The following is a 14,587-nucleotide window of genomic DNA, read 5'->3' on the forward strand; positions in this document are numbered from 1 at the left end:
GCAAAAACTTGAACAAAGTTCCCTGGTGAGATCTGTTTTTCTCTGCCACCTTTTTGATAGCGTTTACAAGGAAAGGCTACAGCGCCCTCCTCTGGTGGATGTGGTGAACAAACAAAATATGCACGTTTTAAAGTGTTGATGTTGCACATAATGCGTTTACTGTTAAAAAGAGCTCAAGAACTTATGAATACCTTCAAACAGAGCATCACATTAAAAACAAGAACAGTACAAATGTGTTAAATTTCTTTCCTCCGCAACAGAAAGTGCCATTATATTGCAGTTAAAAACTCAATGTACAGAATACAAAAAATGCCTATGTATCTACAGTACAGATGAAATAGTGAGATATAATAAGATCATGTTTGAGGCATCTTATGACCTTAAAGTGATTGTTGTTTGTTTTTCTTTGGTTCATTTGCATTCCTTCATATAAGTTAAGGGATCGAAAATCTTCCCATGAAGATTTCTCAGAAATGCCATATCCGACCGACTGTATTTGATTTTGTTCCTTTTATGCAAAAGTGAGGTATTTTTTAAAAAAAGCTGATCATTATAAAAGACAAAAGTGTCAAGCATGGACCACTTTAGACAGAACAGAAGCGGGCATTAGTTCTTCAACAATGTGATGCAAAAATGTTCTGAAGTTGTTGAAGAGTTGTTGGGGAAGAAAAATGCATTTTTTTACAGGCAGCGATAAAGTGAAATCGTATGGTTCATATTAGCGGTCAATAACTTGTGTAAGCTCACGACTGGGTTCATGCGAGGTTTATAGTATCTTTTAGCGTCTTTACGACCACTTGGCCAGAGGTGCCATGAATGCAAAACTCCCGAGCAGAATAAAATGTTCCAATAAACTGAATGAATTCACAGCTGGACGACAGGCTAGCTTACAAAAGCCTCCACATAATACTACGCTTGCTCCATACTTGTCACATGAGGAGCCGCTGATTGTAAACAACACTTGCTACTCCACCTTCCAGATGGCGATCTTCCCATCATGCTTGGCGCCGCCGCTGAGCACGTAGCGGTCCTCGGCCGAGCACAGCGCCGTCACCTTGTCGCTGTGGCCGTGCAGTTCCTTGAGGACCTGCCGGCGCTCCACATCCAGTATGTACACCTTCCCTTTGCTGGACGAGCGGCCGACTCCGCCGATCCACACCTATGGAGGGAAGCCTTTTTGTGTCACTGCCTTTTTTTCGGACTATATGTTTGTGTGTTTACCTGGTTTTTCACTCTAATCATGCAGTGACATCCAGTGCAGTCCTGTAGCGCCACCCGGTGGTAGGGCTTTGATGCATCCTTAGTATGCCAAATGCATACTTGTCCGGAATCCACGCATATGCTCCAAACTTCCTCCCTCTGATGCACACATACAAATTCACTTTAAGTGTAAATTATGAAGAAAAATGCTTGCAAATCAGGACTTGTGTATTACCTCAGGTAACAACAGCACAGCGCTGAATGTGGCTGCAGAGCCTTTGTGTTGCTCGGGCAAGTTCAGACGGTGCTTTAAAGAGCCGTTCCTCCACACCTCCATGATGTTGTCCCTGGAACCTGAAGGAGGAGGTGAGAAGGAACGCGAGATCTGAATGCATTTCATTGGCTGGCTTTTTGGAGCACGTAGACACTTACAGCACCACAGGGTCACGTTGAAGCTGTGCACCGAGTGCAAGCGGTCACAGGACAGGTGAAAGCTCTTCTTCACCTGACACACAATGGGAATGAGATTTTAGGGACGAAACAAGGAGACCCACTGTGAGTTCTTCAGTTATTGTTATTTAAAAAAAATACAGCTCACCAGTAAAAATATATTTGCACATTTTTTAGAATTAAATCTTACCTGTAGTGTGGAAACATCCCACACCATGATGGTTCCCTCAGCACTGCAGGAGTACGCCACCTTTTGACTGCAAGAACATCAGATGATGATGTCAAAATTCTTTGTTGTAGAACCTTTCAGAACTCTGCATTTTGCCAGCATGGGTTCACCTGTATTTGTCCGTGTCCAGAGCAAGTCCGGTCACCTCGGACCTGTGATCCGTCAGCTGTCTGTTGCAGACCATGGCCACCATGCTGATGATGTAGATGACGGAATCTTCTGAGCCCATCCACACTTGGTCTTGGTCTACTGCGAGCATGCAGTTCTGAACCAAGGGAATGAGGAGACATGGAATATAAACAGCAGCACATTTTGTACTTCCTCAATGTCTCCACTAGGTGGCAGTGATGTCCCTCAGTTCCACTACAATTTAGTAGTCATTCATTTTGAGCAGAGGAAACTTCATTGCGGGGCTAAGTTTAACAAAAAAGTGATCAGTTTGACACGCAACATAACAGAAGGGTTGAATGTGCTTTGCCGGACTTTAGACTCTCTTGGTTTATAAAAGAACTCAACTGCAACACAGATGAATGATCTACCTTGCAGGTTTAATGAAGCGTCGCGCCAAGGTAACGTGTTTCATGTGACTGAAGTTCAGCGAGACGGCGGAGGCATAAAACAGGTTGAAGGAAGAGGCGCCAAAGTTAATGGGAGGAAAACATGTTTATGCGTGGCTGATGTCAGTGGGATGCCTGTTTAACGGCCCAAGTCTGCCCGGTAACACAAGGCGGCCGGGTGTACTCAGGAGGTCAAACAACATTAGCAATTTGTTACGTGGACATTCCTTTGACATCTGCCGTTTGCAAACACGTTTTTTCAGATTCATTTGCGTGTATTTTGTATGTTTTTACCAATTTGGCGTTGCCGACTTGACAAGTGTGCGTGAGGGACCAGCTGGAGGCGTCAAACACCATCACCTTGCCACCGCTCACAGACACCCACAGTTGACCTGAAACAAACACACAGTTGGTTATCCGACCATACTTTTATCACCAATGTGTGAACGGCGTCTGTCACGATAGTGAATGAGAAGTTACGATTGAGGTCAACCCTCCTGGTATGTTATAAAACAAACATCTGCCGCGCTTCTTTTCAAAATTTCACCTGCAGAAGGTCACAGTAACCTGTTAATATTTTTTGTGTGTCAAAGGAACCAAAAATATCTCGGTCAGGAGCTCTTTGACCCGCTATAAATAATGAATAATAATAAAAAATTAAATAAATAATGCAATGGGCCATGTGCCAGACTAATTCAAGCAAATGTGTTTCTTACAGCAAACAAGGAGCATGAACCACCACCACAGACAGACCAAACTGCTTTGGAATCCAACTGTAAAAATGTTCTCCTGTGACGAATGGAAATATTTGCTGGTCCAACCCCACCCTGCTTCAGTTAACGGTCCTCTACTCAAAACACGTTGGCGGTGAGGGAGCTGAAAGGAAGCTATGTGACATGAGGAGAGGCAGCGCTGTGGCCGAGCGCCAGGAATTCAACTCCGTGACCTACATTCAAACGAGAGGCTGGCGGCCATCTTCTCAATGGTCACGTTTGTTCTTTTCACCCACACAGATGGCAAAGCGAGTCAACCTGCCACCAGAAGGACGTCTTAAGTGGCACCGCATGCCAGCTGAAGAACATCCTTGAGGATTCAGATACCCACTTGTTTCAATAATATGTATTTTTTTTAATTATGCGCTTGTTTCTATGATACACCAAAAAGGTAATTGTGACCCAAATTCACAGAGTCAACGGAGGAGGGAGTGTCCTGCCCGTGATGTGATAACAGAGGTCAGAATTGTTTTGTGTCACTTACCCGGTGTGTAGAGAAGAACGTCAATGGCACGAGGCGCGGTGAGTTCCAGCGAGGGGTTAATCTTGTGCTTGAGCGTCTCGGCCGTCGTCCTGGGAACCATCATCGGCACTGGAGACACACAAAGAAAGAACACAAACCTGATGCGGAAAGTATTTGGCCCTCAAACAATAGCGACACTTGACAATCAGTAATCTAATCATGTTTATTATTTCATCTGGGGAACCAGTTTTATTTGGTCTACCTTCCATTTTGATGCGGTCAAAGTGAGCCAGCTTGGAGGCGGCGTAAGTGGCCTTGCTGCTCTGAAGGCTGCCCACGACGGCGTCAATCAGCAAGGCATTGGTCAGAGCCTGCTGCATGTACTGGGGGTCCTAGAAAAAAAATAATAACTCTTGCCATGATGCCTACTAGCCAGAAGCTGAGCTACATTGTTGTTGTTTACAGACCAGGCGTGTTGATTGCGTACACGTTCCGTCATTGGGCGTTACCTTGTGCTGGTCGGCCAAGTCCCGCCCGGCCCACATCTCTTTGACCATCAGGTTCCACAGTTCCGTCTCCGTCTTCAAATTGGCCTCGAAGGCCTCCTTCCTGCCCCGCACGCGCAGCTTCAAGGTGGGGATTCGCAGAAGCAAGAAAGGAGCCGAGGACACTTTTACCTCCTGCAGGGAAAAACACAGAAGTTAAGCGTGTTGCATGGCTGTCATAACCTTTTTTGTTTTACCTCCAAATCCCTGTACTGCGCCACCTCCACGTAGCCGGGGCGGCCGTCGGTCAGGAGGAAAAGCCGCCGTTGGGTCATGGCGATCTTGCCCACGCCGCGGCTGGTCTTGACCGAGGAGGACAGCTTGAAGACGCACTCGCTGGGTTCGATGTGCTCCAGCACAGACGCCGGCAAGCATACCTGAAATAACAACAAAACACAATGACTTGTTCTATTGCTGCCAAAAAAAAAAAGCTCGTAAGTGATGACGCCACACCTCTTGTGCCTCAGCCTCGGTTTCTTTCCAGATGGTGTAGAAAACACGAAACAAGTCGGGTCCAACCTGCTTCTGATGCCCTAAAATGAACAACAAAAGAAAACGTGTCACATCGAAACCTGTATGGACTCCACACGGGTAGCTTTATGAGGAAAAACAAACAAGAGGAGCCATTTGTGTTCGAGCAAGCGGGGGCTGACATGCTGGGAATAAATGACAGCGTCAAAATCAATTCCACTTTTATGGGCCGTCTAAATAAACAGGGTACAAAGAACAAAAAAGAAAAGAGTTACGGCGACATGGAACTCTTTCTGACTCCCCCCCTCCCCCTGCTGGAATAATATTGACCGTCTCCAGGTCTCTCTTATCTCTTCTACTCGCCTTGTTCTAATCACTGCCAAGGAATGCGGTCAGGTCACAGCGGCAGCTCTTTACTAAACAGCCCCAAGCAATTCTCGCGTCACGCAGTGCGAAGAAAATAAATACAATATCATGATGGATCAGAATCTGATATTATAGAAATTACTGTGAGCAGATCATTCACCTTGAGGTAGAAATTCCTTGGAGATAAACTTTGACTTACCAACAGTTAGAGCGTCAAAAAGCCTGTAAATGGTCCCCTGGTCTTTGACCATCCCCGATTCCTGGACGCACTTGACAAACTCGTCCAGCTGCATGTACTTTTTAGGCAGCTGGAAACGTTTCACCGTGCCTTCCTCGGGTTTACTGTCGTGTCGCTCGCGTTCCTGGTCCCGCTTGAGGCGGCTGATGAGACGCTTGAGTTCCGGCCGCCTGTCCGCCTGCCACAAATCCATTCACAGTCAACATGATTAAAAGCGTAACATTAAAAGTTCTGCAGATAATAAACACCTGCAGACGGTCGGATTCCGACAACGAGTCCACCAGAGAGTTAACCATCTGCAAAGGGAAGATGTCCGAGTCGGTCTTGTAAAGACTCTGGAAGTCCTCCAAAGCATCCAGACGCCTGTTTGACACCGTGTTGACCAAACCACGCAGGTAATGATACCTGGACAAAAGCGGGGAGTACGTCAAGAGCTTCAAACATGTCCACCAAGTATCTTGTCATTACCTGGCCAGCAGGGCAGCTTCATCAGGAGCAGTGGCGCTTATGACCTTGCCCAGACTCGTAACCATTTCCGAGTAATAATTTTGGACATAATGGTAGGCTAAAGGAGGCGGGAATTCGGGAAGGCGGAAAACCATCACGGGTTTCTGAGGAAACTTCAAGCCTGGGATAAAGAAGGAAGAACTCATCAGTTGATATGAGGTCATCTTTCTAGCACGCGCACGCACACACCAGAGTCGGGGGTCATCTTCCGGAGAGAAGCCGGCCTAAGTGGGCTGATGCCGTTGAAAGATTCGTGGGGCGACTGGTCCAGGTTGGGCATGCTGGCCCCCAGCCGCTTGCTGAGTCGGTTGTCCGGGCTGACGTAGCTGCTGTAGCCGTTGCGGGACAGCTCGGACATGGGCGGACGCCGGGACGTCTCGGTCACGCCGCGGTTCCTGCACGACGGCCAACAAATGTCACAGAAGGGGGACAAACATGCTTTTATCTACAACACACAGTCAGGAAGTCGATAAAGCTCAAGCGAAGAAATTCCTCGGCTAAAATTGCATTTTGACCACATACACACGTTTCCTGCCCATGACTTTGAGACTGAACGCGCAAAGCGTTTTGCAATTGTATCGCCACGATTGTCGAACATACCTGCGTGTGTTCAGCTCCATGCGGCTGAAGCTGTCCTGTTTCCTGTTGAGCCTGTCTCGCAGGAATGAGTGAAAGATGTGAGTGTCTAAAACCTGAAAGCAGAACACACACAAAATAAAAAATACAGTCTTTGTGTGACACGCTGATGTAATTCAATGGGTACCGTTTTGTAGAAGGCTTGGTCCGCTGGCTCCCTGGTCCGCAAAAACTCCTCGCTGTTAAAAACTCTGTGCTCGTGGTTTAGAAAGTCCTGCACCCCTCTGGTAGAAAACACACGATGGACATTTTAAATTTGGATGTAGAAGCAAACATCATGTACTTAACATCCAGCATACGGTGGACACGTGCCTGAAGATGTTGACCAGCAGCTCCAGGCAGATGTTTTGTATCTGCTTGTTGAGTCGTCTCTGCCAGACTCGCCGCTGAGCTTGCATGGCCATGGCGTCGGTGGGCCATCCCAGGTGACACAGCTCCAAGTCGTAGTGGAGCTGCAGCGACTCGGCTCTTCACACGCAAAGTTATTTTACAATCAAGCAGTTGTGCGTTGATACGTTTCAACATTGTTACCTTGAAATAAAACACTCAGCTGCGCTCAGAGGAATCACGGCGAGGTCGATGTCGTCGGCGCAGGACGACTGAATGATACCGTCGTCGATATTCACCAGGATGAGACCTTCCGTCTCCTGGAAATAAACAAAGAGTTAAAGTTCATATGAGGTCTGGATGAGGATTTTTCGGACTCACCGCAGCCACTTCTTCAAAATGACTGATGTGGCAGCCCATCAGGAAGGCGGTGGGCGCCATCAGGAAGTCCAGCATTCCTCGAGACAGCACGGGAACGTAAGGGTGCTGCCAGGTGAGCGGCTGCGTCGGCACGGAAAAGGAAGCGCGATAAGAATTAGGAGAAACGATTCCTCATTTTTCGATGACCGACCTGCAGATAGAGCAAGAGGCACTCGGCAACCAGAGTCAGTCTGGCCCAGTCGGATGAGAAGAAGACCAGACGTTGCTCTTGGAGGAGGCAGGACAAGATCTATTCAAATAAAAAAAACAGGAAAGGGGTGTTGAACAATTTAATGACTTGCCCAACACTAGCTGTCCTTGTTGCGTTAAAGTTCAAACTCCAGGAATGTTACCTGAAGGAGTGTTGGATGTGAGAAACACAGCATAGGCAGGTGCAAGTCCACGTCGATGATGGGGCCGTCCTGGTCCTCCCTAGATGGGAGAACCACTAGCAGGGGACGCAGGCTAAAGGACTGAAAACACACAAAACGATTGAGTGTTAAACAGATTGAGTAAAAAAACAGACTTTACTTCTTTACAGCGTGGCTAGCTTGAAGGCTATTGCTAACCAAAACAGCAGCGCATGTTAAGACTCGAGTCAGCCCCTCCCACAATTTTCAGAAGGTTTACTGACCACGTGTAGCTGTCCAGGAGGCGGTAACGGGACGAGGGACAACTTGGCGGAAAACTCCTTCATGGTTTCCGTAAAATCGACTTGTCTGGTGGGTCGTAACTGGACCAGCAAACTAAAAGAGGGTCAAGAAGATGCGTCAGTTGTTGGCCTTTGAAAAATGCCAACGCTCCGGGGCTATTACCACGACAAGCAGTCCCTCAAGGCGTTGTAGTAGGGCAACTTGGAGATGATGCACACGGCGTAGGGCGCGAAAAGACGACATTTAGAAGAAATCCAACGATGGCCGTTCTGGATGGAAGCTTCCTGATAGGGCTGCACATACAAACCAATCAGAAACCACGACACAAAAGCACTTGTTAACCAAACAACCTTGTCTTGGAAAATGCACGTACCTGTACGGCTCTGTAGTACTGCGCTACAACTCCATGAGTTCGATTCCCCAATAGGTCAGTAAAAACCAGGAAGTGATACGCGTCTTCTCTTTGCTCATTGGACAACTGAAGACCACCTGACCACCAAAAATAACAAGTGAAAATGGTTTGGTTTTCAAACAACACCCCGATAAGTCATTGCAGGGATCAAGCAGAGGTACCGGGAAAACAGAGCTGGGGCAACGCGATAAGGTCCAGATCCTTCGGAACGCTGATGTCCTCTGTTGCCGAGGATACCTCCGAGTGATTGGCGGCTTCCCCGTTATGTGCGGAGTCTGGAGCACGGTCCCGTTTCTTCTACAAGAGTGGTCGAAAGGTTCCAAAAGGTTGTTATGTTAATAAAAAATAAAAAACATACTTAAGGATTCTAAATTACCTTCTTGATGAAGCTTCTCCGCCGCTGCACACGGCTAAAGGAAGGACCAATCACATGACTGGAATTGGTCTCCTTGGAGACAAAAGGCGGGATGTGGACCTGCAGAACCTCTGCATCCAGAAGAGGAAATTCCACAAACTTATTTTGTTGATGAAGCTGGTCAAAAGAAAAGCGGAAACTCTATTAAAATGATTGACGCAAAACAAAATTCTTCTTAATGTTCATGATGAATACCTGGTATAGGTCTCGGAGCTTCTCACTGGAGGCCCCGAGCACCACGCATGCCTCCAACAGTCCTGAGGGTAGTTCCGCCATTGCAACAACACACGCACTGAAAAGAAACACAATGAGAGGTGATGACATCACAGTAATAGTCAAAGTTTACTGTACCCCACCATGAAGCTCACCGACCTCCCTGATGAAAATGATGACTCACTCCAGTTTCCAGTAACACGTGTGGCTCCAAAAGCAAGCCATGAAAACGCAGCGCAATTACCCCATGATGTGGTGACACACACACACGTTTGCGTATAAATACACACCCTTTTGCAAAACTTCCTCGGTATTTTGAGGCTCGGCTGGCCTTTTTCAAGCAAAATGCTTCCAAAGTTGCAGCGCTGAGAATAATGCAAGACCTGAGCTTACAGTTCTCATCTCAAATGCTCTTTATTGTTTGTCTTACTTAACCTTCAAAAAGTGTTTTTCCTTTAGTTCATTCCGGCCTCCGGCTGAGTGTGTCATGGAAACGCACACTTAAATCACCCCCCTTTGTGGGAACAAAACATCAAAACACAAGCTCTTAATAAAATGCAGATGTGATTCTGACACAAACAGCCGCACTTACTCCTTCCAGCAAGCGGCAAAGACCAGCTGGTGCATTTTTGTTGTTGTTCCATTTCTACAATTATGGGAAGTGGCAACAGTCTTAGGTTCTTAGGTTGACTTTTGTGGCGATGTATAGTTGCCACATGTTCCTGTTTAGCAGTTCTAGACGTTTGCACTGACTCAGCAGCCGGTCCAAAGTGCTCCAAGTGCCGACTAGGAACGTTTTTATTGCATGCCAACAACAAACTTCCAAATAGTAATGAAGCTGAGCATTGTCGGAGTGATAAGGACAAAACAGGTTTAGCCTCATAACTTCTCATCAGGTGTTTAAAATAACAACCGGCTGAGGAAGCCCACGTGGACGACCAAAAGACAATTTTAAAACCTTCCTGTTATGTCACAGAGGGGCATATTAAAACTTATATTGTGTTTAGTGTGTGTGTGTGTATATATATATATATATATATATATATATATATATATATATATATATATATATATATATATATATATATATATATATATATATATATATATATATATATTTGGATACTTTATTTTACTTTGTATTCAATTGTCACTGTTCTATAGTTTATTTACACACTACATAAAATGATCTAGATCAGTTTGGACCAAAGCCAAGATTATGCACATTAATAATAATTGTCTACAGTTCAAATTGTATTAAAATAATGTCTGACAATAACAATTGGATGGAAAAATGCAGGAACTTGTCTTTGTAAGTGTAGATCTGGGTCAAAGCACTCTGATCTTTTATGTTTGACTGTTTTGAGACGCTTGCATCATCATTCAAAGACCAAATGTGCATGTTTGAACATCTTTCTAAAGGTTCTGGTGACAAAACAGGCCAGGTTGGTAGTCGTGAATAACAAGGCAGTTGGCACATTAAAATCACTTACCTTCAATCTTTACGTTTCTGCAGACAAACTGCTATTTCCACATAGTCCTTCTGCCATTCCGAAAACTTCCACGTCACGAGCGCGATTCAAAGGTGGACGCAGGAACAGTTTGTCGTGCTTTCACAGTCGAGTTTGAGTGAATTTAGTGGCGTGACGTAAATGTCAAAAAAACGAGGATAGCCCGCTCGAATGTGAAATAAATTTCAAGTTGCAGCGTATATCCGGGTAGGCGTTTCAACATTAAAGCAATTTCCTGTTCGGTTCCGGGTGTACAGAGAGCATGAAGGTGCAATGGCACCACCTGCTGGAAAAGTATACCATTAATGTATTTTTCATGAAGACGCTTACGCCAATAATAACTTTAGTGATAGACCTCAGCATGTTCATTTATGTACATATACAATACAGTACATAATAGCGGATTCAGAAACAAAATTATTCACGCTGACAAATTTTATTTCTGCACATTTTGTCATTCATTCATTCATTCATTCATTCACAGGCAACTCGAATAGTGGCATTAAAAAAAAAAATCTCCCAAATTTAAAACTCCAGCATCACGTGGTTTAAAATCAAAATGAAGAGCGACTCCATTGATTTCTTTCATCATAAGCACATAATGTATATTGAATATCTTATGCTTGTGGCACAAGTGACAGAGTTTTCTAGGCTAATGTGACGTAGGTGGCGTCTGTGGTAACGCCGCAATTATTGTCTTTGGTGGACATGAGGATGTAGCCGTCGTTGCCCCAGTAGGTGGACCATGAGTTCTTTACTAACCAGTAGGGCTCTCCGTTTAAGGTGCCGTATCCCACGGCGAGCACGGCGTGGTCAAGTGAATCGGTGGTGTTACCTGAGGAATAAGAAAATTGCGTGGATTCATTTTGCATATACTTGACATGAATTGTATGCTATTGTCATACCGCAGGCGGGTTCATAGTAGACGCCGTGGCTGTAGAAGACGAAGGATCTGTGCCCGGCGTCGATGCTGATGGCCACGGGTCCGTTCTTGAACAGCGCCAATCTCAGCGCGTCGGCGTCGCCCGACGTCACGTTGGTGTAGCTTTGGACGTGCGCCGTCAGCTGCGATGCGTTGGCGTGACAAAAGCCGTTCTGCGTGCCCACAAGAGCTTTTGTTTTAATGCACGGTGTTGAATAAAGCTTGAAATGATTTTTAAATGATATGTTCTCACCATGCCCATATATGCGCCATAGGTCTCGGTCGTGGCGATGCCTCCGTGTTTCATGATCCACTCGTACGCGCGCCACTCCTCGCCGCCGTCGCAGCCGTTGTTACCGAAGCCCCACGTGCAGTCCACAAGCATCTGCTGGGAGAGAACCTGCAGGGAACCCGTCTGGGGGGAAAAACAATAATAACATAAAGGATGATATATTATGCAACAGAATGATATTATTTGCATAAAACAATTCTTGTGAGATTTCATTCTTAACCTTCAAAAAGAGAGCTCCTTCTAAAGCCCCCGTGGTGGCAAAGCTCCAGCAGGAGCCGCAGATGGCTTGGTCCTTCACTGGCGTCACAGCGCCTATAATTAAAAATGAAAAAAATAAATACAAGAAAGAGTTCAGGAACGGCGGGGGGCGACTCACCGTAAAGGCGCCAGTCCAGCGACTCGGGGACTTTGACTCCTTCATATTTGTGGGTGGGGAATGGGCGTCCTCGGTTGGGGGTCTTTCCGCGCTTGCGTCCCCTCATGGCGGCCATCTCCGACATGGTGCGGTCAGACAGGGAGTTGAGCGCCAGCGTGAAGGACAGTCCCGCTCTGTTCTTGGAGTGGACGTATCTACAAGGAGACGCAACACAAATTCAATCTTTAAAGTGTGGATATAAAAAAATGAAAATAAAAAATGAGCAAGGCCCGCCCACCTGAGATTATGAAGAAAAGCCTGCTCTCTCTCCTCGTGCTCCCTCTGGTCACTGTACTGACGCTCAAACTTCTCCTTGAAATGATCGAAGATGCGCCGCGAGTGGCCTGAAGACGACGTGTGGATGAGATCTTTCATGGGATTGGCCAGCATGTGATGCTCCACTCCTGGACCGGGGAATCCTCCACAAGTCATACCTGTCCAATAATAGTTTTTTTTTTTTTCTTATAATACTGCCCTCATTTTTATTTACTTCTTTTTTTTTTTGGCAAACCTTCTGGGAGGGAGAACACCGTGGGGTCCACATTGGCTGAGAACTCCTTATAATCCACCAGGTACTTGTCAAAATGGGAGCCCAGCAGCGTGTTGTAGCCCATCATCTCGTAGTGCAGAGGCGTGGCCGGATCCGTCCGGCCGTCGGCCCGCTTCTCCGATCGGGTCACCCACAGCGTGTAGGTGTTCTTCTTGTTGCCAACGGTGGTCACGTTCTGCCACACTTCACATAGGGAGCCGCTATAGTACTCCATCCTTAGGAACTGGGGAGGAAACACAAATACTCAGAGATGAAGTAGAAATAAAAACAAGGATGAAATCATGGATGGCATCAACAAAGGAATGGAAACCGTGACAAAGACCTGAAAGCCGTCCACGTCAGGCAGGGCCGCTTGGGTCTTGACGGGTTCCTCCTTGGTCCCGTTGACCTGGAAGCATTTCATTACATTCAGCTCTTCCTCGGTGGTCTCGGGGGTGATCTTGTAGGAAACCCCCCATGGCTGCTCGGCCCCCAGCTGGTATGTTGACACTTGTCCTGTTGGAATAAATGAGATGATAACAATCTTGTTTTGGATTCAATGTTGACATGGATATACACTGCTAATGTCAAGAAACATCTTAATTTTCCTTTTCATGTGAAGCTTTTTCTGAATGTTTAAACCCCAATGCTTTGTAAAAACAATAAGAAAAAAACCCACAAAACTGTCTATTGCACAAATGTAAACAGAACAAGGTCACATGAGATTGCAAGATCATGAGTAAAAAGAGTTTCTGTTCCACTCCAGTCGTTTTGCATGCAATACAGTGTGGTTTATCGGTTTCACAACCCGCCAAGAATGAAGAAAAACCACTCACCATGGTAGTAGTCTATACGGCTGGACTTTGCCTTCAGGTCAAACCAGGCCTCAAAGGGCTCCCTAATTTCAGCATAAGGCAACCAAATGACTCCTGTAAGGAAACATTATCATGAGATAAAGCGCTGATGACAAAAGCAAACAGTGAATTGTTTTTGCTCACCTTTCACATGATAAGCACGCCCGAAATCGGGGAGGGAAGGCAACGCTTTTGCTTCAGAACCTGCAAACAAAGATAAGATGATTTATTTTCCAGACGAAGACTTATTGAAAGTAAAGGTAAGGAGATGTGTTTACATGATACACAGATCAGATTAACTTAATCTTGTTTTCATTCATTGTAGTGCAAAATAGCAGGAATGACTGTCTCGTGGAAACAATTAGCCAACAGTCAGCCACTTCACTAATCACATTGTGTTTTGTGTCATTTCAGGTTGGCCAATGATTGACGTCATACATATGTCGGGCATATTCTATGTGCAAATTAGGGTACCAAATGATATGGATAACGTCATTACTTTAAATTAACTGATTTATAAATTGATTTTGATATTGGATTTTGTTTCTTCTTTTACATAAACTACGTAAACTTTGCTGCTAGTGTTAATGCAAAATACTGCAAAAAAACAAATCAGAACGTTGACTTCCATGAAATAATTACAACAATTTCGATTAAAACAATATAACGTCATATTCGTTTACAACCCTGAGCTAATTGTAAGCACGGTAGCCTTACCCAAGACAGTCCACAGCAGAACGGCAGCAACGAACCACAACCGCGTCATGTTCCGATCACTATATTAGATTAAAACTATAAAAGATTAAAAAACAAACGTGAGGATCTACATGAAAACAAGACGCATCTCTATTCAAACTGTGACTCCTTCACACGTAAACAAAATCTGACCCATGGGGGGTCATTCCTTTTCGCTGTCCAATCACAGAAGAGTCCAAAAGTGGGTTGGCCAATCAGATAGAGAGAGGGCGGGCTTTGTCAGAGAATCATGTGATTCTTAGTCATGTGATCATATTCCCGCAGTTGACAGACGTAAAAATGGAGAAAAAAATATTTATTTGAACGGAAACTTGCTAAACAGTCATATTTCGTCCTATTTTTCAGAATACATCTTTCCTAAACGCTAATGTAACAAATAACACACAGTCATGTTTTTATATTATATTTATGTGCTTTTTTTATTGTTTTGATT

The 14,587-nt window shown here is 45.3% G+C and overlaps 2 protein-coding genes and 1 long non-coding RNA gene across 4 annotated transcripts; 1 reads left to right on the forward strand and 2 right to left on the reverse strand.

The window, feature by feature from the left end:
- Nucleotides 1-125: 125 nt before the first annotated feature.
- On the reverse strand, nt 126-10,582 carry dennd3a (DENN/MADD domain containing 3a). 2 transcript variants are annotated; one of them, XM_049750706.1, is made up of 30 exons: nt 10,369-10,582; nt 8,858-8,954; nt 8,624-8,779; nt 8,409-8,544; nt 8,209-8,324; nt 7,998-8,128; nt 7,817-7,928; nt 7,536-7,655; nt 7,334-7,432; nt 7,144-7,263; nt 6,967-7,082; nt 6,748-6,903; nt 6,563-6,659; nt 6,400-6,491; nt 5,989-6,194; nt 5,761-5,920; nt 5,541-5,697; nt 5,254-5,470; nt 4,671-4,750; nt 4,415-4,594; nt 4,182-4,352; nt 3,935-4,064; nt 3,694-3,801; nt 2,731-2,828; nt 1,990-2,144; nt 1,841-1,907; nt 1,633-1,705; nt 1,436-1,554; nt 1,222-1,359; nt 126-1,159 (listed from the first exon to the last, which is right to left on the reverse strand). In XM_049750706.1, the coding sequence occupies exons 2-30, from the start codon at nt 8,936-8,938 to the stop codon at nt 965-967; spliced, it is 3,786 nt and encodes a 1,261-aa protein (XP_049606663.1). In that variant the 5' UTR covers nt 8,939-8,954; nt 10,369-10,582; the 3' UTR covers nt 126-964. The 2 variants fall into 2 exon arrangements, with proteins under 2 accessions (XP_049606663.1, XP_049606664.1); XM_049750707.2 differs by lacking the exon at nt 10,369-10,582 and adding an exon at nt 9,035-9,353.
- A 154-nt stretch (nt 10,583-10,736) lies between these two features.
- Nucleotides 10,737-14,293, reverse strand: zgc:110239 (uncharacterized protein LOC550326 homolog). The gene is made up of 11 exons (XM_049750719.2): nt 14,116-14,293; nt 13,543-13,602; nt 13,381-13,473; nt 12,888-13,060; nt 12,527-12,788; nt 12,254-12,449; nt 11,977-12,170; nt 11,821-11,912; nt 11,562-11,723; nt 11,292-11,481; nt 10,737-11,221 (listed from the first exon to the last, which is right to left on the reverse strand). Exons 1-11 carry the CDS (start codon nt 14,162-14,164, stop codon nt 11,034-11,036), a joined length of 1,659 nt encoding a protein of 552 aa, XP_049606676.1. The 5' UTR covers nt 14,165-14,293; the 3' UTR covers nt 10,737-11,033.
- Nucleotides 13,469-14,208, forward strand: LOC137839721 (uncharacterized). The gene is made up of 2 exons (XR_011085840.1): nt 13,469-13,658; nt 13,813-14,208. It is a non-coding gene; the product is annotated as an uncharacterized lncRNA (long non-coding RNA).
- Nucleotides 14,294-14,587: the final 294 nt, after the last annotated feature.

Source organism: Syngnathus scovelli, chromosome 19 (assembly GCF_024217435.2).
Source record: "Syngnathus scovelli strain Florida chromosome 19, RoL_Ssco_1.2, whole genome shotgun sequence".
Classification (NCBI taxonomy): domain Eukaryota; kingdom Metazoa; phylum Chordata; class Actinopteri; order Syngnathiformes; family Syngnathidae; genus Syngnathus; species Syngnathus scovelli.

Excerpts from the sequence above, each read along its gene's own strand:
- zgc:110239 (XM_049750719.2), bottom strand. The coding sequence starts at position 14,164 with ATGACGCGGTTGTGGTTCGTTGCTGCCGTTCTGCTGTGGACTGTCTTG. Across the intron at positions 12,450-12,526 it reads GGTGTTCTCCCTCCCAGAAG|GTATGACTTGTGGAGGATTC; the intron begins GTTTGCCAAAAA and ends ATTATTGGACAG. Across the intron at positions 12,171-12,253 it reads GCTTTTCTTCATAATCTCAG|ATACGTCCACTCCAAGAACA; the intron begins GTGGGCGGGCCT and ends GTCTCCTTGTAG.
- dennd3a (XM_049750706.1), bottom strand. The coding sequence starts at position 8,938 with ATGGCGGAACTACCCTCAGGACTGTTGGAGGCATGCGTGGTGCTCGGG. Across the intron at positions 6,492-6,562 it reads ACCAAGCCTTCTACAAAACG|GTTTTAGACACTCACATCTT; the intron begins GTACCCATTGAA and ends TTCTGCTTTCAG. Across the intron at positions 4,595-4,670 it reads CCGAGGCTGAGGCACAAGAG|GTATGCTTGCCGGCGTCTGT; the intron begins GTGTGGCGTCAT and ends TTGTTATTTCAG.